This window comes from Falco punctatus (assembly GCF_963210335.1).
Source record: "Falco punctatus genome assembly, chromosome: 6".
NCBI classification, from domain to species: Eukaryota; Metazoa; Chordata; class Aves; order Falconiformes; family Falconidae; genus Falco; species Falco punctatus.
Window position 1 is genome coordinate 91,900,338 of NC_137585.1, and position 19,438 is coordinate 91,919,775.

General features: G+C 38.2%; 1 protein-coding gene across 4 annotated transcripts in view; it reads right to left on the reverse strand.

Annotated features, from left to right (window-relative positions):
* Nucleotides 1-1,144: 1,144 nt before the first annotated feature.
* PRKAR2B (protein kinase cAMP-dependent type II regulatory subunit beta) overlaps nt 1,145-19,438 on the reverse strand; it is a 94,318-nt gene continuing 76,024 nt past the window's right edge. For 3 of the 4 annotated variants that reach the window (XM_080392778.1, XM_080392777.1, XM_080392780.1), the window contains exons 5-11: nt 13,462-13,568; nt 11,170-11,323; nt 9,795-9,896; nt 9,120-9,194; nt 8,273-8,338; nt 7,965-8,103; nt 1,145-6,478 (exon numbers count right to left, since the gene is read on the reverse strand). In XM_080392778.1, coding sequence (XP_080248904.1) covers nt 6,345-6,478; nt 7,965-8,103; nt 8,273-8,338; nt 9,120-9,194; nt 9,795-9,896; nt 11,170-11,323; nt 13,462-13,568 — 777 coding nt within the window. In that variant the 3' untranslated portion in view covers nt 1,145-6,344. The remainder of the gene's footprint in view (nt 6,479-7,964; nt 8,104-8,272; nt 8,339-9,119; nt 9,195-9,794; nt 9,897-11,169; nt 11,324-13,461; nt 13,569-19,438) is intronic. The other variant, XM_080392779.1, reaches the window with a different exon arrangement.

The window sequence follows — 19,438 nt, forward strand, 5'->3', positions numbered from 1 at the left end:
GAAGCGTTAGTTGTGCATTCTTGTCACATTACAGATGGCTACCAAGAAGCACAAAATAAGCAGGAAAGACTACGCAAATAGAAATTACAGATACAGATATATCTGCATCCTATTTACCTCTTAAAATTGGCAGCCACAAAGTTAAGAAACCTCAAAGTAGATTTTAAAAATGCACATTACAGTCAAAGTCATATTAGTAAAATATATATCTATTGGGTTTGTGCCCATCTCTACTTTTAATCTCTTCTGTTCAAAGCCAATGTCCTGTCTTGCCCTTATGACACAGCTGCTACTGCTCACGTCATTATTTTAATTCTGCTACAGAAGCTTTCACATCCACCCTCAGCAATTAACTAAATGCTCCCCAGACATCAGAGCAACCCACTCATCAGAGCTTCCACTTCTACACAATGCAGCAGCCTCTGTTCTGCAGCCACTCTGCCAGACCCTCTCACATCAGTTTTCTCCTTTCACAATGACTTCAGTATCTCCTAAGGCTATTTTTACTCATTCCATCCTCTCACAGCCTTCTGTGGCTAGCTGCAATGGTAGCTGGCTCTTCCCCCACTTCCTAATGACAACTCTAAGCATGCCCACCCCTACATTTCACCTCTTTAATCTCCTCACAGAGAATGCTGTTGGGAATGCAGAGCCAAGGAACAGAAGACTCGTTACTCCCAGGAAAGATTTTTTTTTCTTGAGTACTAGAAGGGAAACTTCACTTGACTCCTGCAGTGGGGAGAAGTTGGGAAGAAACAACAAATAACAGGCCAGAGATATATTTATTTTTTTTGTCTTCCAATACAGGACAGGAATTACTGAGAAATTTATTTCATATCATTATGGCAGATTCCAGCTTTAGCTAAACTTACCACCTACAAAGACAGAGCAAGACAAAAAATGACTATAGTATCAGGAAAAAAGACAGACCTGACGTATCAAGAATCAATCCAGAATAATGAATACATACAAACCACTCTATCCCAGCTCAAAGCTTGCAAAAAAACAAGTCAAGAAGAGACTACAGATAATCTGTAGGTTCCCACTATGCTGCTGGTAAATTAAAATGCCAGGGGAATGCTCCTGGGCACTGGAATACAACCATCTGTATTGCTTTTTGGTGGTCTTTTTCCCCCCCACCCCCCCCCAATAGCCCTGGCATAGCTTTTGCATGGGCCAATAGCAAATAGTTTTTGAATACAGTTTGGGAGCTACCATAGGCCAAGGACTGTTCTCAGCTGGCCATCTGCGTATGGCCACCCCATGCGGAAAGCTGGAAAAAAACCCTTCTAAGACAGCTTATAAATGAGCCCACACAAATACTGGAAAACAGCATGAATGCTGGTCATTCAGTGCCTCAGTGCTAACAAACGGTCTCAGGCACATAAAATTTCCTATGATGGACGCAACCATACAGATGCAGCCAAAAACTAAAGGTACAGTGAAGCTAAGGTCGCTTAAGATAGTCACACCACCTGACTGCACAAAGACAGAGCAACAAAGAGGAAAAGAAGATAGAGCTTGGTGATAAGTTGCATGGCTTTTTCCAAATAAGACATATATCAGAACTGCGTTTCCAGCATCTTCAGTGATGTGGGGGAGCAGGTCCCAGAGGCTTGCTCAGGTGCCAGGGAGTTAGTCCTCCTCAGAGAGACCTGCACAGACCGCTATCCTTTCCCAAAACTCCATAGCTGCTCAGCTGAAATAATTCAATACCTTCAAAGAAGAAAGGAGAAAGTATTCATACCATGCCATGGTGCAATTTTTAGGTGGTCCTAATATAAATTACCTCAATAAGAAAAGGCTGAGTCAGCAGATACTGTCATAATGGCCCAGTATAACCTAGTGTGAGGGTTCTTCCACACAGTTCTGACTGGGCGCAGTTTCTTTTGTGTAGCAGTTTGGCCTTTGCCTCTTCCCTGTTCCCCACACATACATGTATCTCTGCTAGCTCTAAGAAACAAGCACAACCCTACCCACAGTATTCACACAGCCATGGCAATGCCATTACTGCTCTCCAGCTCAGCTTGATTTGCCACAGAAGGGACAGGGGTGGGACAAAGGGGATGACGAAGAGAGTGTCACTGCCCAGTCAACCAAATCACTGCGTCCCAGCACGGACCCAGCCAGTCATTCCACTTGCCTTACATCCCCCTACTGCCACTGGCTCTTCACCCGCCTATCAGAACAAAGATAATTTAGAGGGAAAGAAATGGGAAGAAGGAAGAGACAACATTAAAATGTAATTTTGTTTGGGATTTTCATATCCTACCAAGATTATTCAGCTTCCCTTCGGTCCAACAAATGAGAGTGTCTAGCCTGTTAAGCGTCCTTCTGAGCCAACAAGTAGATTAAGAAATTGGAAACAGCCTTGGTATATATCTGAAGGAAATACAACTCGCAGAGTGATTTGAGAATGATGCTAAATTTTGTAAGACAGTCAACAGCACAGATCTGTACACACTCAGCATACAAGGCAATTCCTCCCAGAGATAAATGCAGTAATCCTTGTTTGAGAACTATACACAGGAAAGTGTCTTAGAAATGCCAAAAGAATACAAATCTATAACCGTCACATGTATGAATGGATAAAAAGAGCTTTGAATTAACATAAAAAGTTTAGCAAGAGCATGGTAAGAATGTCCATGCTGTGGCAAACTGATTTTCAGCAAATCACTTTGTTCAGCAAAAGGTGTCAGATGTAGTAAGCGTCTGAAAAAAGAAGCCTAGGAAACTGATGTTCCAGGTCTATGAAGGATGACCAGCAGATACTGATTTTACACATCTGGGAACTCTTGATATTGAAAAACAATACTGTTTCCCATGGAAATTGCAAAGTTACAAAAAACCACAAATTTATAAAAATCATGATGTAACTATCCCAGAGTCACCTTACAGAAAACTTACAGCAGCAAACATTTCAAACAAATAAAATCAAACCAAAACCAAACCCACCATTCCAGCAAGAACCAAAATCGTCTTTGCTGACTACAAAAGACAACACGAGGAAAGAAGATGGAGTGACAGTGGTTTAGGTTGTAGATGGTTTCACAATGCTCTTTCACAGCTATGCCCCAAGACTTCCACAGCTGGTCACTTCTGGACCTCAAACAGGAGATCCAGAAGGGAATGATTTCAGAAATGTTTATTCCATGTGAACTTGAATCAAATTTCATGAAGACAAACAAATGACATTTCAAAAGTGACCGCATCAGCACTAGAACCAAGGAAGCTTGCTTTCCTCCGGGGTTTGCATCTTGTGATCAACTGAGGGCTGTGGTTGGATTTTTTTCCCATGTTTAAGGCATTTGTAAACATTTTCTGTCATGTGGATTCTCTTTCGCTTAGTAACATGTGAACCCATGAATGCCTTTCCAGCACAGGATTTCTCTCAGGCTTTTTTCTCACCCAGTGGGGCATATTTTCAAAAACTCACTGGAGCATTTTTATTTATTTTTTCCTGTTTAGAACTTAGCCATCCATCAAATTCATTTAAATCATCTGCAGAATTATAAATTGCTGGCGAGGTTGAGGAGAGAGGAGAGAAACAAACTAACATGTATGTGCCAAGTAACTGCTAAAGTCCTGATTCTTTAGTGACCTGTCTACAAACAAGGACAATAAAAATCTTTAATAACAGAAGCATCAGGTAATATAAGTATGGACGCAGATAGTCTCGTAAGATAAACACAACATAGTATGGTTTAAAATTATTAGAACTATCTACCTTTTGGCAAGGTGGTTAAAAATCAGTGACTTAGTATGATTTCCTTCTTAGGATGAGCACTTGCCACATTTATGACACTGAGAGTAGCACATTTGAAGTGCACATATGAACAGATCCAGGAGAAATCCCAAGTGTGACTGACGAAGGATATAATGATTTGGACAAAACTTACAAACTGATAATTTATTACTGTTGCTTAACTCCCTGCCTGCCCCCACCCCCCAATTCACCAACAAAAAAAATTCTAGAAGTCATCCAGTCCCCAAAAGCAACACATTAAAACTGCTGCAACATGAAGCTGTACCTGGCACTCAAAAAATCCAATGTCTCTAATTATCTTAAATTTTTCACCCTGCAGCTTCTCCCCAGCTATAAATTATAAGCAAGTCATCAAATCCAAAGTAGCTACAACAATTACCACACCAATCTATTCTGAGCAGACAGAGCATCCACGTAACATCATTTATGGAAATCAACATGGAAGTGCTAAGAATTACGAATGTTTTAATAAATGAATATAAATAGGTTACTTGTAACTTTATGATAATGGAATTAAAACACAACAATATCAATAAACATTTTTATATATAAAAGTGTTGTTTATTGTAAGGAAACTTTAAATATAACCAACAATATTGAAAATATCATGACTGGCATTTATGGCCTTGATTGTAGTTTACTGCCATACAAGTAATTTCTAGCATTTTTCTTAATCACATCAAGCTAGTGCAAAATATAGGTAGCTTTTAGAGATTAAGCATACAGAATGACAAGAGTATAGATTTTGGTTACCTGATATTTCCTTCTAGTATAACAGGCTTCTCTTTTTTTTCCATAAATCAAAAGTACAAAGGCAAGTTATCATATGTGCAATTATTCGTACCAGGTTTCTAGGTAAAAAAAAATGACATTTATAAATTTTGCTCAGATTGTATTTTGTTAGGAATCTGACTTATAATTTATACCATACTTTATGATATAAATTATATATTTTTATCATATTATATAATCATAATTTCATATACAGGTATGATTATATAAATTGTCAGAACATCTCACTAACTATAGGATAATAATTACATCAACATACACAAATATATGGCAATAGAAAAGTCATTATCTAAGAAGGAAAGATGTTACAATTCAGGTGTTTGGAACAGGGCACAAGCAGCCTTCCTACAATTCTTGTATCATTTTGGCAGAACTACTGCTGATCGTCATTATGTGCACTAGCTTTCCATGTACATCCACAAACAGGTCAGTAAGCAGTATTAAAATTGGATTGGGCCTGAAATCCAGCCACAGACCCTTGTAAGCAATGAGCCCTGTGCTCCTAATTAAGATGATACTCTCTCTCCTCAGTCTCAGAAGGTATCCCATGCTATTATGGCTAAAAAGATGATAGTAATTTCTGATGACCTACAGGATTTTGAAAGCACGACATGTTAGCTTTAACAATGACATACTTTCCAGAGTTGTGCAAAGCTTTTGAAGTATTGATCTTTCAAATTAAAAGTATTTTTGCACTTCCTGATAAGGATTTTTCAAGGACAAGCTTAGTTCAGCATGGCTTTCAACATCAAATCACTTCAGTAACTGAATCTGGTCTTTGACAGCTAACATTAGACTGCAAGAAGAGAGATATACAGAGATCATGTCATTTGAAATAGGTATAAGATTTAACAGATAAAAAAGGTGAGATCTAAAAAAAAATTAACTAGAGAACAAGCATAGATAGAGACAAAATGCATAAATATAAAACAAGGGAGAAGGAAAACAATATAGGTTATGTATGATTAGGTAGAACATGACAATGACCTATACCTTTGCTTTTAAAGCATTAAGGTTAATTTGTCAGCTGTCCTAACTCTAGACTGTACAGAATATATGTAACCAATAAAAAATGCAGTTTATTGCAAAAATATACAAGTCCTCTGAATTGCATAAGATATTACAATGTCGTGCTGAAACATGACATATTAAACAAAGAGGACTTTAAAACAAATTACAGTATGTTAAAAATCAGATTTGGGTCATGAGTGTTACACAAAATGCATTGTCATGCTTTATCTTACGATTAGTCTGTGATTCACTACATCTGTGATAAATGCAACATAAAATCATGACAACTGTAATAGTCAGAAAGTAATATCTACTGTATATCTTCTGTATTAATACATATAAACACTTTGTGTGCACTAATACTTTCAACATATCACATTCAAACTAACAGTCTTTCCAGAAAAGTTGTAACCTTTTTGAAGAACAGAAGCTGGTTTAACAAGTTCATCGCATGTGGGTTTTTTTGAAATCTACTCTTTAAGGAAATGCTGTGGTAAAGGACTTGATTTTCAAAGGTGCTGTGCTAATACAGGTCATCTTAATGCCAGATGGAACCATCAAAGCTAAGCACTTTTAAAAATCAAGCCCACAATTTATTAAATTCCTATTTTGTTTACTAGTATTTCCACTGTAATAAGTCAAAAAAATACCCCCAAACCCACCCTTAAAATCACAGAAAATGCTTGGCATCTATAGGAAGAGAGACAATTTCTCAGTGGACTAACCACTACTGTGCTATATTCTCATAACAGATCTTGTTGCTCCAATGTTTAGTTCATGCACTGGGATCGGCAATGTCCATGTTTGTTCCAAACAGAGCAACTAGCTGCTCTTCATAGTTTGCAATGTTTCTTTTCAGAATTTCCATACAAGGTCCCAAAAGCCTTTCAAATGCCTGCACATCCATAACTAAGATAAAAGGGGAGAGAAAGAGAAAGAATATAACGTGCTTGTCAGTTGCAGACACTAATCTTGGTGTTCATGACATTCCAATGTAAAATTTTAAATGATAACAGGACAGATACTACTGAGGCATGTACTTGTTTGCACAGAAGAGAACCACCTAGCATAGCAAAACCAAGATCAACCAACACATTGCCGTCTTGAAACTTCATAAACAAACTTAGAATTTCCTGTGTTTCTTACTTTGAAAATATATTCATATTAAGATTTCTGTCACCCAAGACCTGCTGAAGAAGTCTGGAGAGGCCTGGATTCTCCCGCAAAATACCCTTGAGATTTCACAAAAAAAACCAAAAAAAACACCACACCCTTTGCTGATGTTGTTGGCTCTATTTGGGGTCTAACTTAGTGTATTTCCTTACTATTTCTTCTTGCTTACATCCACAGTGGAAACTGTAATACATATTTATTTCTCAGCAAATGTACAAAAGGCTGGAGGTTGTCATTCACATGCAATGTCAATGTATAGCCAACCGGAATATTTTCTTTACCTTATTACATAATGTTATCCTCTACAGTTCTAGCCTATAGGCCAGGAAGGAAACTTCATACTTCAGCCAGCTTCCAAACCGGTGGCCTAGTCTCCTGGGCTCCTGAGAAAAGGTCAAGACCTCTGCTGTTTGGGAAGTGCCAGAGATCTTTGTGACTCACCCATACTGGGTAATGACACCCTTACTCACCACTGCCTCTTACTCTTTCCTACCATCTTTGATCTTGTATTGCCCCATCATCTGTGTTTGGAGATGAGGATTTTAAAAATAATACCTTTTTAAGTAAGTGAGAAACTTTTCGGTTACTGGCTTGGCAATCAAGCTGTCAATCAAGAATGCCAAATCCATCTTTGCAGTTTACAGCTTTCCCATAATTATATACAAATATTTAGGAGCTAAACTTCAGACCATGAAAAGCAATGGATGCAAAGGGTTGTCCATGAGCCCAACTCTTACAGTGCTTGCTCTTCCTGTGCCTGAGACTACAGTGTGACAGAATGATTAAATCGATGGCTAGTGAAGACAAAGGCTTTGTTAAAGCTTAAGTTATGGTGATAAATAGGTCAGGATTTTTGCCACAGTTTTTTCTTGGATGAGGGTCAGCCTACTGAGAAAAGAAATTCTGCAGAGCATTAGACATTTATCTGATAGCTATAAATGGTTTGCAGCAATACTCTGTACTGTCCTAACCCAATTTTTACTTCCATGTGATCAGAGAAATGTTGGAGAATTTGTGTTTAATACCAGTTATCAATTGCAAACAATTTCTGCAGATGAATAATGTAAATAGGAATACACAGTAACAGATAATGTACTTAAACAGTCTTATCTGGGTAAATGTAATTAAATCCTATATTCTGGAGGAAGACAGAGTTCACAATAAAAACCACCAGAGATTATTTATCTTTTTCTATTAGATATAAAATAGTATCGAACAATACCTAAACATTTGACGGTGCCAAGAGCAAATGCAGAAGCGGCTCGTGGTTTGTTAGTTACAAGAGCAAGTTCTCCAAAATATTGTCCTCTCGAGCATCGAGCTATTTCAACTGCTCCATTCTCTTCTACATCTTGTTTACCCTGAAATACCACGTGAAAAAAAGAAAGGAAGAGAGAGATCAAGAGAGAGAGAGACGCTGAACACAGGACTGGATAAGCAAAATCAGTACCAATGGTAGCATAGTTGTGTAACGCTTAGAATACATCAAGATTTTTAAAAAATAACATTCTGTGGTTTATGGATGTTTACCTTCCTTGTCATTATAATCCTTACTTCTCCTGATTCCACAATGAAGAAAGAATCAGCCAAGTCACCCTGTAGAAGACGACGACAAATAAAATTAAAAAAAAGTAAGTAAAGGAAATGTGAAACTTCCTTTTTAGTTTCATGGTAAAATTAAAATATTTGAGCCAGTGCCTTGAAGCTCATCTTTTTGATACCTGTTGCAAAATAAATAACTTTTAATGTGAAAACCATATTCTAGGCACATAATCAAAACTTCTATACAGAACTGACAGCAAGGCCTTTTCATGAAAAGACATAGCTGACTGTGTCTTATACAAAAAGCAGAGAAAAACAGTAATATGGAAGATTTTAGGATCCTTACTCCTGTTTCTCCACCTTTGTATTCCTTTCAAATTATTCCCCTTACAGAGTTTCCAGTATAAAACGCATCCAAGGGCTATCTAATATCCAATAACTACTTTGGAGCAAGACAGTCTCCACTGCCTACCCTGAAGAGTTTACCTCTGCATTCTTCTTCAAAAGATTATATTTTAACAATTTTAACAATTTAACCAAGGTAAGTCTTCAGTGCTCCTTATTGGAACCAATCATTCTTTTATATACTTCGAATTTCTAAGTATAAGAAAAACATTGACTCCTTAATTCATACCAAGAAAGAGAGATGTTTTCCAAAGGACCATAAGTGAAAAATTAGTTCTGAAACAAAATAATCACCCCTCTTAGATGCAAGATTCATTGGTTTGGTTTCATCTGAGAAAGAAAAATAGTTTAAAAGTAAGTATTGTCTATAGACAACATTGTAATTGTTACCTATTGGAAAGGAAAAACTAAAACTAGAAATAAACCATACCTGAGCAATGATTTGTTCTCCATCTTTGTACACTTTGGTGCCAATCACATCAACCACTTTTAAACGTTCAGATACCTTCATTTAAAAAAAAGAAAATGTAAGAAATATTTGGTTACCTTACAATATTTTATATTCAGAAATCCCCTTCATATTTCCTTTCATGAATCTTTGCACAGAAGAGTCAATCATTATTCTCCTGTTTTGATAACCATTAAAAAAAGGAAGAACTACTGAACATTGTTCCAGAGGGTATATTATAGTCTTAACAGCTAGACATTTTGATAGAATTTCCATTTTTGTAAGAAGTCTATATATCCCAAGTCTTCAAAAATTATTTTCAGAAAAGCATGCATGTAAAATTGTAGCTGTTAAATGAAAATATTTTTATATTCCCTATATCATTGTTTATTTTTATGGGCTAATAACTAGTAAAATCAAGCTTAAGAAAATCAAAGTAAAGGTAAAAAAAACCACAGGTGGTTTTTAAATACAATATTAACAATAATTTTTTATCCTGAAAATTAAGAAATATAAAAAATATGGTCTTGTTCCAAAACAAAAGTATACAAACTTTTATTGTGGAGAAAATCTGAATTCCAAATGTAACCTTGCAAAAGCAGAATCTTAGTAGGTATCTCTGATACAGCCATCAAAATAAAGCAATACAAATCTTACTTCTAAAGATTTCAGGAACGGCAATGACTCAATGAAATTTTCATACATTCTTCTCTTTTTGGCATTATTTTTTACAATGATTCTTCGGAATGTTACCCTGTCCTGTAAACACAAAGAGAAAATGAGAGTTTGTTAACAGAAAATGCATGTGTCATAGAAAATACTTCAGAAGTGGCTGAATACGTTCAATTTACCCAATTTTAGTCACTCAGCGTAGCCACCAAACTAGCTGGGTAGTCTCCCCATGCAGTCAGTTGAGAGAGACTCCTCTAAAGGTCAATCAAAAGCTCCTAAAGTAAACTCCTTACCTGATTCACATTGTTGAAAAGCTCTGCTCTTAGAATACATATACAGTTTACTTACAGAGGGTATAGAATTTACCTTAGACAGGTTGGCTAAATGATGAACGCTGAGTGGGTAACTTAAGATATTTAAGAAATCCTCAATATTTAAATATTTAATTTACAAATTTTATTCATCATTCTGAGTCCCATACATATCACTATGTACTCAAAGAGGTTTTTATATTATACAAACAGAACCAAAATACATGGGTCTGGGTCTTAGGGCACAGTCCAATTTCTGCTGTTTTAGCAGAATAAGACTCATTGGTTCCCTAAACAGCCAGCTGGATGTTCTTTAGTATTTGGCAAACCAAGTAAAGCAGACAGATGGAAAAACTACACGTATACTGTTTCATTCTCTTAACTTCACATGACTGGGTCCTGGTGACAGAGGTAAAATGCTTTGCAAGCCTTCCCTGCCACAGATGGAATTTGCTGGCCGATACAACCCAATCCAATTTAAAGCCACTCTGGTAGTGTCCTAAACCCTGCCATGATCCCTACAGTCATGTGGATTAAGTTGGTGAAAAAACACACCTTTCGTTTCAACAGGGAAATGTTCTCTTGGGATCAGTCATTAGACTGATCTGTACAACTTGAAGAAGATGGCTATCCCAGTTTCACCCTTCTGGTAAATTCTATTACTGTTGTCAAAGATCCAGATAGTATAACACTGATAAATAACCTTGTATTTGAATCCTACTCTGGAACCAAAGGCATTTCCTATCAAGATGTGGGAAAATATTTTATATATGCGCCTAAGTAATTGTCAAGGGGTTTGCAGTTTGGGAAATTCTCATTAAAATAGAATAAAACAAAACAAAACAAAAAACAATCAGTGTTTTTTCAAGCCTTGGGTTTGCTTCTCAGATTCTGGAAAAAAGACAGTATTGCGTTTAGAGTTCTCACAATTTTCAAAATGAAACTTTCCAAAATTTTAATTGATTTTTTTTACTCTGATATAAAATATCAATGTGATTTATATAAAATAATTAAAACAAATAGTTTAATAAAACAAGTATTTCACTTACCAAACCCCAGATGGCACCAGGAGAGGTAGCTATAATTGTAGCTGCTCTGGGTGTATTGTACATTAAGGCTAACTCACCAAAACTTCCTCGGTTATCATAGGTTCCAACACACCTCCCAACACCATCACATTTTACATAAATATCATATGTACCTCTGTTAATAAAATATACAAATACAGTGAGAAAAATTCAGTCCTTTGCTAAGCAGCCTCTCACTATTTTTTTAATACCATGAATTCCAAAGACAAAGCATTTGAAATATATTCTCTTGTTTATATGATATTAAACACCTTGCAGAGACATCTTAATCACTTCCATAATAATAAAAATAGAGCCTTTTTAAAGGGAAGGATAGGATTATTAGTTTTTACATTAACTCAGTTTAAAGACAGACTGGATGTACACTGATCTATTGATCACCAGAACTTATTAAAAATTAAGATCCAACTTAGTATCTGTTTCTCAACTTCATTTTAAACACACTTAAAATGAATGTAACAAGTCTTTGCAAAAATTGCTATATGATCACTGAAATAATAACACAAGTTATTTAACATTTAAAATATCTTAAAGTAGTAATTTATAACGTAATAGAGGAGATGTAGGAAACAAAAGGTATGTATATGAAAAGTAACATAAGATTATGAAATAAAGATAAGTATTTATCTCATATATTGTGAAATTCTCCGCATCATTAAATTAATAACTTTTTTTTTTTTATTTGGGAGTGCAGTAAAATCTGGTATCTTGTAAAACATGACATAGCCATTGATGCTGAGACATCATTTTGTTCAGTGTTAAATACTTGTATGGTATGTGCTGATAAACCATGTGAATGTAATGCAAAAATCTGTACGATGATTTCATTGCTAAGGGACTTCAGAGGTGATTCACTGCTCCTAAAAACTGCAAGGCTGACAGAATACTGTGAAGTCCCTGCAGCATTTTGGATAAGAGATGACAAACTGTAACCTCACAAAGCTGAACAACTGACTCTTCAGCAGAGAATCCTGGCACACTTCTACAGTCTTCTGATTGAATATTTCAGTTGGAGGGGACCTACAGCGATCATCTCGTCCAGCTGCCTGACCACTTCAGGGCTGTCCAAAACCTAAAGCATGTTATTACGGACATTGTCCAAATGCCTCTTCAACACTGACAGGCTTGGGGCATCAACCACCTCTCCAGGAAGCCTGTCCCAAGGTCTGACCACCCTCTCAGTAAAGAAAAGCTTCCTAACGTCAAGTCTGAACCTCCCCGGCGCAGCTTTGGACCATTCCCACGTGTCCTCTCACTGGATCCCAGGGAGAAGCGCTCAGCACCTCCCTCTCCACCTCCCCGTCCTCGGGGAGCTGTAGGGAGCAATGAGGTCGCCCCGCAGCCTCCTTTTCTCCAAACTAGACAAACCCAAAGTCCCTAGCCGCTCCCCACGGGACATGCCTTCCAGCCCTTTCACCAGCTTTGTTGCCCTCCTCTGGGCACATTCCAGCAACTCGACGTCCTTCTGAAATTGCGGGGCCCAGAACCGCACACAGTAGTCAAGGGGAGGCTGCACCCATGCTAAACACAGTGGGCTAATCACCTCTTTTGACCGGCTGGTTATACCGATCTACACTGACCAAAACCTTCTGCATTTCTTTTAGAGTCCTAGCGTAATATTTCTTTCAGACACTTGCAGAAATCACCGTGTTAGCCTATAACTAAAGGTTCAAATAAGAACAGATGTTTTGGGATGGCCTGGCTGGAGCCTGGTGCCAACAGACTAGTGAAGGATGCCAAAGTAAATGCTCTTCCTAACCCCCCCAGTTCGACATTAATCGATAACTGGGGTTTTACTGAGTTACCTGCTTTCCCCAGTACAGATCACCAAATGAAGAATAATAACTCAGCAACTCAAAGTCTAACAGTATTAATCTAAACATGAAAGTCTACAGACAGTATTGAAATGCAGTCAGATTTCAAACACCGAGTTATAAAACTTTTTCCATTGTGTTTTGTATTAGATGTCTTCCCATTAAAACAAACAAACAACAAACCAAACAAAAAATAAAAAACAGCCTTTGGGATGTAGCAATACAAAAAGAGGACAGGAAAATATTTCCATACAAAAAATCTGCCTCCTTTCAAAAACCGCTCTCTGTAGCTCAGGCAGAGCCATACTGGTCCACATGCGTTCTGTTTCCTTTCCCCCATGCAAACATATGTAAGAGTTAAATACAAGTATGTAGAGAAATAGATTTTTTTAAGTCGACTTCTGCATACTTTGTGCTATAATAAGACACAGCGATTCACCTATCAATGACGTAGAAGTTGTCACCATCATCCCCTTGATCAATGACATGTTCCCCTCCTTCAACCAGCTTTTCAAACATCGCATCTAACACCTGAGACATCTGTTCCTATTTAAAAGGACACAAAGACAAGAAATTATCATCTGCTTAAAAATTTTACTCTTCAAATTAACTAACTGTCCAGCTTCCCAATATGCAGATAAAAAATGTTCATGGGCAGAAAATATTCATGCTACAGAAATGCATGGATCAATCAGAAAGACAGTTTTATTTAGTATTCAATGTTAGCTTTTTCCTCTTCCAGTGTTCAGAGCCCAGCTTACCTTCATGTCCCTGTCAGTGATAACACAGATTTTGTCAGCAATACAAACTGCTCATGAGCATTCAAAGATAGAATGTCACCCTTCAAAACTGCAAATTACGCAGTTAAAAGAAAAAAACCGTATCCCTTATTGCCAACAATACACTTACCTGTTTTTGTCTTTAGAACTATTTTACAGAATTTAAAGTTTCAAAATGATTGTAAAGTATTTTGAAAATCTAAGTTATACAATGTCTGCACAATGGTGGGATAGATGTAACCACGCAGGTCTGCAGTGCTTTGGCTGAGTAAGTAAATCCTGGACTCGCTGGAAAGTAGGAATTTACACACAGCTATAAAACTAATTTGTTAATTTGAATGGAATAGGAATGTTTAGAGAGAAATGTTAACAGACTAAAAAAATGTCATCATCTGAATTATGGCTGTCTAATAAGAAAAACAAATCACTAATTATATAATTTGACTTGTTTGGTGTAAATCTGCTAAAACTTAAACTATTCACATCTAAAAAACCAAACAGCTCACTGTGGATTAACAATATGAATCCTAAAAAGGTAACTTAATTTGAATTTTATTTTCAGTTTATAGAGCAACGTGCCTAGAATTCTCAGAACAAACACAAAATGATCCTCCACTTTTGGAAACTTATATTGGATTATATTGGAACAAGCAGGTTCTAGAGGAAACCATGGTAAGGAGAAGCCTGTAGATTTAGATCCCCGTGCATTTTACGCTGGTTCAGCCACTGAAAAGATGGATGGCATATGGATGGCATTTGTCTGTCCAAACAGGACCAGCCTAAGTCAGTCCTCTAGAGTCCTTCTGCAGCCCACGGACAGAGATAACTACACTTGCTAGCTCAGAATCATTCTCTAGAGGTTCCCCTTTTTTTCCTCTGATGACAGAGAGATCTACTGTACCTCACAGTTAGACACTTAATTTTAGACATATAAAAGTAGGTGAAATGAATTCCATCCTTATTCTGCTGAATTTCTTCACATAGTCAAAGGTTTTAAAAATATTAGCAATACCTTGTTATCCAAGCCTTTCTAAAAAACAGAAGCTAAATACAATTTTACTTCACAGAGTTCACTGCGTGTAGGCACAAAGAACAACAGAGTGGCAGCATCCATCCTCAGTACAGCTGCTCATGGTACAATACAGTAAGACATCATGCAGCCTACCTAGGCCAGCAAGGAATCACTTAACTATGTCTCTGTTTAGTACCTTTTTTAGGTATGTATTTACAAAAAGGAAGGATCATGTCACTACCAGTGAATGGGCTAGAGTTCATTTCAGAGAATGAGAAAAGCATCGGGGAATGCCATTGGAAGAGACTGAAAATTAGGTACAGGAGTTGCCTTTTAAAAACTTTCATGCTTAAATCAATAGGTAATATTGTTTCAGTCTTTTCGGTTCTCCCTATGTAAACTAAAAGGAACCCCTACAGAATCTGGTAAACTGACCTGATGTCTGTTAGTTGGCTAAAGCATTTGAAGCAGCAGGTTCCCTTCCCCTTGCTTTACATCTGAATTGGCAAGCGGCTCCCAAACCAACAGCCCTTGGCTGCCATTGGAAAACAAGGAAGAACATGCAGAACGCTCTGCATTTTATGGGAGGGTAGAGGGTACATGTTACCCTCTAAATGCAAGAAAAACGTTATCACGTGGGTCCTGATCCTTTGAAATCAAAATACTCCCAAGACATCTTGAGAAGAAACGTTAAACTTTAACAGATGGTTATTTGCTGTACTGAAGCTATAATACATATAGCTATATTCTTTGTTCAGCATGCTTCATCTCAGATTTCAGCTTAAAACATTTTCAATGTCATAATTATGAATCAAGCTCACCAAACCACAACTTTTCAGGTAGGTAAATTATGACTTTTTCAGACAACAGAGTAAAATCCACAAATATATGTGAATTCTAATAAAATACATTTTTAAAAATGTTTTAAACATTTGAGAGCTGTCTATTATCTGCTGAAGTACTGTACATGTATTTTAACTTTTTAAATTAAATTGCAACTAACTTAAAGACAACTGGTCCCTTTCCCAAAGCTTTCTATGTAAAATTAAGATAGAGCAGACTAAAATAACCAAACCAGGCACACGTTTTTTGCTTTCACCATGAGAATTACAAAACTTGCTTGCCTGGCTTGCTCTATGTGAATCCTCTTGATTCTCTGCCAGACTGAGGCTCAATTTACTGACACTCTCCATAGATACTTCGACAGGATAAAGATGGCTAATTTTAGAATTAAAAAGTAGATGTTATCATACACAGAATTAATTCTGGTATTTTATAAAACAGTGCCATCTGAAAGCTTTTCTGCCATAAAGCAGTTCCAGCTTTAAAAAAAAAGCACAGAAAATGAAAACAGGAGGAGGTTTTTTTGTATGTGTTCGTAAATCTACTACGTGTAATGCTGTGGCAATCTGGTAATCAATATTCTAAAGAATGACGCTTTAAAAGCATTGTTAAGTTTCTAACAGAAATAAAATCTAGAAAGAATTTGAAGTATTAAGCATGTGTGTTGTGCAGTCTTTGTGACTTCTGCTAATACTTCACTATCTTAATACAGTTTTTTCAAATATAATAAAGCATCTATTTTTCTTAAGGATAATGCACTCTACAAATACAAAGAACCAAAACTAAAGTTTAAATTTTTTGAAATTTGATTTTTTATATAATGTTTATTTACATACTCCAATTAATACATGCAATGGATATTTTTTTCCCCATTCTAAATTGTGAAGCATGTAAATGCTTCAAAGAACAAACATTTTTGAGAAAATTATGGGAATCTTGGGTTGTTGCCATGAAAGCACACTTTGATCACCATCCTTTGTGATAAAGGAAATACTTTTAACTCCCTTAAAAGTGAGGAGGCTGAGTGGGAAATCAGATTTTCTGAAAGACAATACAATACAAATTAGATTATCAAGATTTTCTTTTCTTAGAATGGTTTGTTGGAAGGGATTTTAAAGCTCATCTAGTTCCAACCCCCCCTGCCATGGGCAGGGACACCTGCCACCAGGCCAGGTTGCTCCCAGCCCCATCCAGCCTGGCCTGGAACACTGCCAGGGATGGGGCAGCCACAGCTGCTCTGGGCAACCTGGTCTAGTGTCTCACCACCCACACAATAAAGAATTTCTTCCTAATATCTAATTTAAATCTATCTTCTTTCATTTTAAAGCTAATCCCCCTTGCCCTATCACTACATGCCCTTGTAAAAAGCCCCTCTCCAGCTTTCCTGTAGGCCCCTTTAGGTACTGAAGGCTGCTATAACGTCTTCCCAGAGCCTTCTCTTCTCCAGGCTGAACACCCAACTCTCTCAGCCTTTCTCCATAGGAGAGGTGCTCCAGCCCTCTCATCATCCTCATGCTCCTCCCTCTGGACTCACTCCAACAGGTCCATGCCCTTCTTAGGTTGGGGGCCCCAGAGCTGAACACAGTACTCCAGCTGGGGTCTCATGAGAGTAGAGTAGAGAGGAGGAATCGCCTCCCTCGAGCTGCTGGCCATGCTTCTTTTAATGCAGCCCAGGATACAGTTGACTTTCTGGGCTGCAAGTGTGCATTGCCAGGCCGTGGTGAGCCAACCAACACCCCCAAGCCTTTCTCCTCAAGGCTGCTGTCAATCCGCTCCCTGCCCAGCCTGTACTTATGCTTGGGATTGTCCTGACCCACATGCAGGACCTCGCACTTGGCCTTGTTGAACTTCCCAAGGTTTGCACGGGCCCACCTCTCAAGCCTGTCAAGGTCCCTCTGGATGGCATCCCTGCCCTCCAGCGTGCTGACCACACCGCTCAGCTCGGTGTTGTCGGCAAACCTGCTGAGTGAGGGTGCACTCCATCACACTGTCCAGATCACCAACAAAGACATGCTTTTACAAAGATACTTTTCTTCCCTTCAAGTGTAGTTACTCAAAAAGTCTTTCTAACAATTCTACTATAATGACAGCATGATTTCACAAAATAATTTACTAGACAAGTGAATAAACATGTCATCATTACCGCTATCATTAGTGTCTCAATCACCCTTGCTTTCAAGTGTGGATTTAACTGCTGGGAAGCAGGAGTGGTGCAAAGGAGCATTAGCTCTCTTAACAGCATCAGCCAGCAAGATATATCCTCTAATATCACCTAAAGTGCAGATTATATGGTTTTCTTTCTGATCTTAGACTAAGATGGTACTTACCCTAGTTTTATACCTGCTTAAATGAACTGTGCTAGTAAAGTTCTTTTGCGTATTTAGACCAGTCAGAATCATAGACTACATCCATGAATTACAAATTCAACAGGACCAGAGGATGTACTGAAGCACTGACATGGTATAGTCTGGGCTGGTTTGCTCTTGGTGCAATTGGCAACACAGTTTTGGCTTGTGCCAGCTATCACTCCTCCTGACAAACCCTGGCCACAGCTCGGAGGAATGCTTGAGCCAGGGCTTCTTCCCAGCAAAACCACCATGTTAGTTGCTTTGTCAGGTGAGGTTAGGAGGAGAAAAAGGTGCAAGACGATTTAGCTGTACATATGTGTGTCATAATGCACTGCGTGGCCTCAGGGACAGGGAACATCCTCCGATCTAGTTTGTTGTTACTGATTACTGAAATGAATAAAAGTGACAAGAATGGAAAATGTCAAAATAATCTGCAGTCAGTCAAATTCTGCCTTTGGGCATACCCTTCTTAATTTCCTGGCAAACAAAATCTGTATTTCTAGTTAATCAAATGACGTTTTCCCTGTAATTAAAGGCTTCAAAATACTGAACTAAGGAAACATTTAATACAAAGGGCATGCAGCTATGACTGCTACCTAGTAAAAAACAGGTAGCAGGTATTCTTAGCTCTGCATAAATCAGCTCCACATCTCTCTGGGAAACCTGTTTGACCACTTTAACAGAATGTTTTGTATTTCAGTTTGTACGCATTGTGTCTTATCCTGTCATGGTACCACTTGCGAGCAAGTCTGGTCAACAGATTGGTGCCTCCATCTGCTGTAGAAAGGTGGTCTTGTCCCTTCAGTGAACCCTTGAAAGATGCTGCCAAGCTCCTGTTTATCCTCCCTGATGATACGCAGTCCTTCTCAGGTCCTTCTGCAGTTCCTTCAGCTGGCAGCTCAGCACTGACCACAGCACATCTCCCATAGGTGAAGCTACCTTTGTCCCCCAGCCTTCAGGAGAGACACCCGTCCTCCCAGCAGCCTGAGACCAAGATGGTCACATCCTACCTCTGGACCTGGGTTGAAACCTCTAAACGTGCCATGGCTGGCTGGTCCACTGGGGAGCACTCCCTGTGGCCCATTATCACTGCCATTGCACCAGCCCTAGGAGCCCCATGCTGTCTTGCACAATTTCCAGTTCCCCTTCAAACTCCCATCTGTACAAACTACCTCAACTGCAGAGTCTCTCCTACTTTGCTCTCTTTGCAATGCTCCTGCAAGCTCTCTCTCCTCAATGGCAGTTACACAGATACTCTTCATCAATGCGCTAAGTATTCTAAACATTACACACTCATCACAAAGTAGTTCTCTCCTCTTTCCCTTATCCCATGGTAGTCACATGAACCCCTAGCACAGAAGCAGAACTTTAAAGTTAAAGAATACCTCTGGTACTTACCATGGTGCCTATGAACAGCACAGCACCTAAGCAGAG